Below are 7,186 nucleotides of genomic sequence, written 5' to 3' on the forward strand. Positions count from 1 at the left end.
TAGGTGGAGTCGATGAACTAACATCAAGCATGGTGTTGGAGACTAAAACGTCATCAAGTAAAGATGTTACTGCAGTTTCTCCTTCTTCATTTCTCAAAACACATGATTCTTTGGAACTACCAAGTAGTTATAGCACACCACAAAGACCATCTGATTTGGAGAACCTAAACACTGTTGGATCTGAAGACCCAATCAAAGAGCCATGTCATCGAGATTCACTAGAGGCAAGTCCTCTCATGGAGGATAGATCTTCAAATAAATCCCCTGATTCAATTGAGCCAAGCCCTACCAAAGAATCCCCTTGTCCAGACTCTCTTGAGGGAAGTCCTACTCAACCAAAGAGCACAGATCTTCAGATGCTAGCCAAGACAGCTGTGTATGAGGATTATGCTTCCCAGCTCAAAGCATGTTTGGCTGATGACAAAAATATTTACACAGATGAATGTGAGCATGATGAGCAAGAACACAATGTTGAGATCATCCAAATGCAAGACTCTCTCAACAGAGATGATAATGGGGACGGAACCACCAATAAGCAGTTCACTCCAGAAGAGGAGATGTTTAAAATGGCTGCAAAGATCAAAACATTTGAGGAAATAGAACAGGAATCTAAAATGAAGACAGATGCAACTGCACGATCAGAGACAGGTGATCTTGAAGATGGCGAACGAGATCTAAGATTTGGCCCAAGTATACAGTCTTCCTCTCAAGATGCACTACAGAGAGATTATGAAAAATGTGTGACAGACAGCACTCAGGCACTTGATGAGGCAGCAGATACCAGCTTGTGCATTAAGGAGATGTCAGAGAATCCGTTACAACTTGAAACTACATATTTGGTAGATGATTCATTGTGTTTAACTTCAACTCAGAAAGAGGAACCTGATCAAGAAGGTAAGGACTCTTTAGCACTGTTTGTGGAAAGAGAAGTAGAAATGCAGAAGAGTAGAGACACCAAGACAGCTGTGTATGAGGATTATGCTTCCCAGCTCAAAGCATGTTTGGCTGATGACAAAAATATTTACACAGATGAATGTGAGCATGATGAGCAAGAACACAATGTTGAGATCATCCAAATGCAAGACTCTCTCGACCAAGGTGATAATGGGGATGAAACCACCAATAAGCAGTTCACTCCAGAAGAGGAGATGTTTAAAATGGCTGCAAAGATCAAAACATTTGAGGAAATGGAACAGAAATCTAAAATGAAGACAGATGCAACTGCACAATCAGAGACAGGTGATCTTGAATATGGCGAACGAGATCTAAGATTTGGCCCAGGTATACAGTCTTCCAGTACTCAGGCACTTGATGAGGCAGCAGATACCAGCTTGTGCATTAAGGAGATGGCAGAGAATCCATCACATCTTGAAACTACTCATTTGGTAGATGATTCATTGTGTTTCACTGCAACTCAGAAAGAGGAACCTGATCAAGAAGGAAAGGACTCCTTGTCACTGTTTATGGAAAGAGAAGTAGAAATGCACAAGGATAGAGACACCACAAAAGGTGAGTATTCACCACTCACTGACACACATTTTTTCTGCTCTGTGAAAGAAAAGGACTATTCAGATGATGACAAAGAAGTGGACTCACCACTGATGGATGGTTCATGTTCTATCAGCAAACCGGGGGCTATAGCATCTACTAATGAACTAGACTATGTTATAGGATGTGAGGATAACAACGCACAGGTTAAAGCAGAGGAACAAATGAATCGTAGTCCTGTAGATGACAGAAAAACACCTGATAAAACACCTATTCGAACACCAGGTGATGAGAAATCCCCTGATCCATTTCAGTTTCAAGAGGGGAAGCTTTTTGAAATGACCAGAGGCGGAGCTATTGATATGACAAGGAGAAGCTTTGACGAAGAGGTGGATGGATATGCATTTTTTCACATTGGGGAACATCCAGTTGATGAAGTTGTTCCAGAAGAGACTGAAGAATTCCATACACAATCGTTACGTTTACAAAGTGGGAATTCAGATTCAGACACAACTCTTCAAGAGACCCCAAAATCACATGTGAAAGAGGATATCAGTGACGAAATTCCTCGTCCCAAACCCAGGACTCTCATCAAAATGTCAAATGATAAGTCAGAGCCTGAAAAGCCACTTACTAATCTTGGCAGCCTCACAGACGTTCAGCTTGATGCTGCCAGTGCTTTGGAAAATCTAACAAATGTTAAAACTGAAGCTGAAAGCCTTAAAAGCCTTGGACTAGACTATTTAGACTCCACCATTGCTGACCTTCAGTCAGACACATCCACATTTGGCCATTCTGCGTATGCAGAGCAGAGCCAAGATTTCTCAGACTCCTCTCCTGATGATGATGATGATGATGATGAGGTGGAGGAAGATGAAGAAGACCAGTGTTCAGTCATAGAGATGACTATTTCAGCTGCACAGCCTGACATTCCAGCAAGTCATCAGGAAACACTCCTACCTATGGCAATCAAACCAGGAACAGCAATTAAAGAGACTAGCCATTTCAGTTTGGAAAAATACATGAAAGGGTCACAGACAACTGAGTTTGATCAGGTTAAAAGAAGCACAGAAAAAAGCACAACTTTGGTTCGTAGGACTAGATCTGAGGCTAGTACCACAAGTAAAGCCTCTAATAAAGACAGTAGGAGTTATTCTGACAGTGGCGAACCCACTAATAAATCCAACCTTTCTCCATCCAAACTTGGTGACATGATGCAACAAACACGTCCAGCTCAAATGATCTCCTCGAGCTCTTCCCCAATGGAAGACATCCAACTGTCCACGACTATAGAAACATCTGTTAGGTCCTCTTTGGATACTGATGATGCAAGTAGCGCTAGTCACAGGAGTCCAGATTCTGTTATGTTCACATATGAAACTCCAGCGTCACACAGTTCCGATTCTGATAGTAATCTGTTGCCAGTTGTGCATCCATCTTGTGGGACAGAGGATGTATTTGAATCCAGGCCTGCCTGGGATGACACAGTGGAAACTCAGATGCAGAGAGTCATCGATGATCAAACTCCAGAGTGTATGCCAGGTATGGCCAGACCTACAATGGGCTTTTGCTGTTTTTATCGCTTCTCCTCAACAGCAAGACTGTTTCTTCTTAAGAAAAATGTCACCATTACTCATTTCGTGATGTTTTCATATGTTGTGATTTGTCTTGTCCCATCTTGCACTGTTGTCTTTTCCACACGTTTGTGTGTTCGCGCGCGTGTGTGTGCGTGTGTGTTTATGTGTACGTTGTGGTGTTTTGCATGTTAGTCAGTTACTTCTCCATCTGTTGTTGTATTTGCAATCTCAAGATTGAATGGCTATGTTAGTTAGGGAATTAGCTTCAACTATTTTGATGCAGAGTTTGACTATTGTATTGGTGTTATGTATACTAATACTGACTAATGTTAATATTACCTTGCACATTGCTTTAACAGCACATCAATGACATGGCTTACACTAATAGTTAAAAAGCATGATGTGCTAATTGTGACCAAATAGTCATTGTCCATAAACACATCAACTCCTCTGAAATCCAACCTTTATGTTATCATCCACGTCAACATTACAGATCCACATTAAGTTTAAAGCCCATTTTACATCTATACTTGAAAGCTTATTTCACACGGCAGCTACCTGCAGTATGGAAAGTTTTTTTTTTTTTTTTTTTTTTTTTTTTACAAGATGTATTGTTAATGATGGTATTTGACAGCTTGAACAGTTACCCATAATGCTAAAATTTAATGTTTGGATATGGTGGCATTTGTTTAGTTGATTGGCAGGATGATGCTGACAGGAAAGAGGAAACATTAGCTATCATTGCAGATCTTCTTGGCTTCAGCTGGACTGGTAAGTTGTCAAATAATGCTATTATTGTATGTTTTAAACAAAATTTTCAAAAGTGCATTTTTTTTGTGCAAGATGTACGGAATAGCCAAAATTGTTCTATCCATGTTACAGCAGCAAAACACTGAATATATCATTCAAGTTTGCTTTTTTACTTTTTTATTTCTTGATTTGTTATCTGTCACACCAGAACTGGCAAGAGAACTTGAATTCAGTGAGGATGATATTCAACTAGTAAGAACAGAGAATCCCAATTCTCTCCAAGAGCAGAGCCATGCCTTGCTGCAGCGGTGGGTTGAGCGGGAAGGCAAACATGCTACAGGTACATGGTGTTGTGGTTTGACAGGTTTCACTTGACAGTTTATCCATATATGTCAGTACAGTGCTTCAGGTCCTTTAGGCATTGTTTATTTGTTTGAAGATGGTGAATGCACAATAAACCTTTTACTTTAATTCTCACAGCCTGTGGAATGATATTTTTTTTATTTAGTGTTGAATTGACTTGTGTATTTAGTTCCCCAATATTTACACTGCTGATTAAATGCAATCTTTTGTCTCTAATTTTCCGAATAAGTTTCTTATTTATTTTTTTTTACCTTCTCATAATGATTGCTAAATCCTTCCACAGAGGACTGTCTGATTAAAAGACTTACCAAGATCAACCGCATGGACATTGTCCATCTAATTGAAACCCAGATGAACAAGTCAGTTCAGGAGCAAACATCAAGAACTTACGCAGAGATAGAGAAGACACTGGATCACAGTGAAGGTAGTAATGGCTCCAAACTATTTACATTAGGCTCTATTTCTAGGTTTGCTTGCATTCTTTTTTTTATCATACGTGTGTGCGTGTATGTGTTTTTCAGTATCAGTAGCCCTATCTTCGGTGCAAGAGGATGTAGACAGCCCCAGAATCGTGAGAAAAGTGGAGTCAGACCGTAGACCACCTCCAGCTGTTTCTGAAGAAGACCTATCTGTTGCTTCCCTACTGGATATTCCTTCATGGGCAGAGCCTGTTGGACACACACCCTCAGAGAGCATGCATGGTGACCTACTGGAGGAGCTTGAGATCCCACAGTAAATTATTTACTTGAAATAATTCTCGTCTCTGCAACACACATTGGCAGTGTAACACAGGAGCACATTGTTGCTGAACTTTAATTAACACCCATAGCACATAACAGGCAAATAGAAGTAAAGCTATTGAAGGGTATTCAAAGCTGCTGTTTCTAGTATCTCTCACCACGGTGATGCTAGCAAATAGAACAGTGAGTAATCCTGACAGCAGTAGTGCAATGGGACATATAGTGGGTATTTGTCCCATGTCCACTGTTTGTGGGTGTGGGTGTTTTGTATTGGTATATTCAGGCTCTGACATATCACATTCATCATGAAAGTCGCATTATGTGACCTATCTTTTTCATTTTACAGTGAATTGAACCCTAACCTGTGGACCTCTGAGGATGTTATTATACAAGAACCTGCAATTTACGACAACTCAGATGAGCAAGTAAGTACGCTACGCACTTCAAAAGAAGCAGCACTGGGGAGGCAAGCAACTCAGGTTTATGACCCCAGAGTGAAAGACCAGCAAGTATGCTGCAATGTTGAAGCTCATATCGTCAGGTCTTTCCAAGTTGGCACTCAAGTCAAAGCTGAATGCAGCCAAACCTTATCATTGAAGCAGTGTGGTTGTGAAGATGATCAAGGCCAGTCACCTGAAATTGTGAAGTTACACTCATCTGTATATATCAGAGACTTTAGTCTGAGCCTGTCAGAGTCAGACAAAGCAGAGACTGACTTCAGTGAGCTTTGTGATGAGCTAAGCTGTACACCACAGCATTGCAATACAGATGCAGGTAAAACCATTGCCAGAAGAATCTATGATCCTAGCCTCTTAGCCTTGGCACCAGAGGACCACCATCACACTCTGGCCTTGACTGAAGATGACACAGGTGTAGCCCAAAAAACCAGGCTCTCTCAGACGTTTACTGATGAAGTACCAGCCCAATTCTACTGTACTGTACTGTATGATCATGAACAAATCCCACAGATTTCAAGTGTGGGCACAGGATTCAAACCCTTCATGTCAAGCAAGGAAGAAAACACAAAACCCAAAGTATACAGTGATGGGTATCCTGAAAACATGGCCTTCATTGATGATAATGATATCCAGTCAGTAGAGCCCATTGTTGCTCCTGCTACGTACAGCATGGTGAAACCAATGAAGTTATCAAAGAACATTTTACCATACAATCTGAAATCAAGTGGGCCTGCTCACATGGTTTGTGACTCAACGAAGACTGCCTCTTCTAGCTTTTTCCTGCCAATTACCCATCTCACATCACAATCTCCTGAAGAAGATGTGACATTACCTTCCACTTTTATAGCGTACAGTCCTTTGACTCCTGATTCTTTGGTGTCCGATGAACAGTGTGGCTCATTTTCACCTGTTAATGAAAGTGATCTTTTCACTGCAGACCCATGCATATTAAATGACTCTATAGCAAGACTGTCGTCCCCAGAATCTGTCATGTCAATTGGTGATTATAGGGCAATGTCACCTGACTCTCCTCAGGGGGAAAGAAGAGTATTACCTGCAGACTTTTTCAGTGTATATGATGACAGTCAAGCATTCTCTCCAATGTCTGATACATGTAGTTCACCAGAAGTTATGATCAGCTTCGTTGAAAACAAATTAAACCCTCATCAATCTCATACATATGACTGTGAATCAAGGTTTGATTCTAAACATTTTACCTTTCCTGTGATTGAGTCATGTGAATCTTGGGAAAAGTATTGGCCACTGTCCCCTGACTCCAAAGTACTGGAATATAGCCAATTATTACCTGAAGGTGCACATAAAAAGAAAGTGCATAGAGCATTCTCGCCTGTGACATCGGACATTGAATTATTGCTTGAAAAGGTTTCTTCTGACAGAGGAACATGTTCGCCTCACTCAGTATCTATTCATGGGTTTGAATGTTCAGATAAAAATTGCCGACCATTCTCTCCAGAATCTCAGACCTCTCAGTGCAGTTTCTCATTTCTTGAACTCTTAATCTCTGAACCAACCCGCACACAACTCAGGAATCAGTATTGTGATTATTTCTTGCGATATTCAGGAGAAAATCCACCCTCACCACGACTAATGTCAGCTCCTGATGTCTGTGGTAAGGAAGTCGGTCCAGTTAGTCCCTTGCAACGAAAAACAACAGGTTTAGATAATGTTCCTCCTGTGAAATCTTTCACATCAAATTCTTATCTGCTACGGGACGGAGACATCAAATGTGTCCACAGCGAAAACTCAGGCTGTTCAAGTAAAGCAGAAAAGTCAGTTCACTTAAAACCAA

General features: G+C 40.9%; 1 protein-coding gene across 1 annotated transcript in view; it reads left to right on the forward strand.

Moving 5' to 3' along the window:
• Window positions 1–6,117, forward strand: part of ank2a (ankyrin 2a, neuronal) — a gene marked incomplete at its 3' end in the record, with an annotated part of 57,845 nt that extends 51,728 nt beyond the window's left edge. Inside the window, exons 41-48 of the mRNA XM_008276033.1 lie at window positions 125–690; window positions 1,558–2,427; window positions 2,722–3,021; window positions 3,759–3,836; window positions 4,024–4,155; window positions 4,462–4,602; window positions 4,700–4,910; window positions 5,265–6,117. Coding sequence (XP_008274255.1) covers window positions 125–690; window positions 1,558–2,427; window positions 2,722–3,021; window positions 3,759–3,836; window positions 4,024–4,155; window positions 4,462–4,602; window positions 4,700–4,910; window positions 5,265–6,117 — 3,151 coding nt within the window. The remainder of the gene's footprint in view (window positions 1–124; window positions 691–1,557; window positions 2,428–2,721; window positions 3,022–3,758; window positions 3,837–4,023; window positions 4,156–4,461; window positions 4,603–4,699; window positions 4,911–5,264) is intronic.
• Window positions 6,118–7,186: the final 1,069 nt, after the last annotated feature.

This window comes from Stegastes partitus, unplaced genomic scaffold (assembly GCF_000690725.1).
Source record: "Stegastes partitus isolate 25-593 unplaced genomic scaffold, Stegastes_partitus-1.0.2 Scaffold63, whole genome shotgun sequence".
NCBI lineage: Eukaryota > Metazoa > Chordata > Actinopteri > Pomacentridae > Stegastes > Stegastes partitus.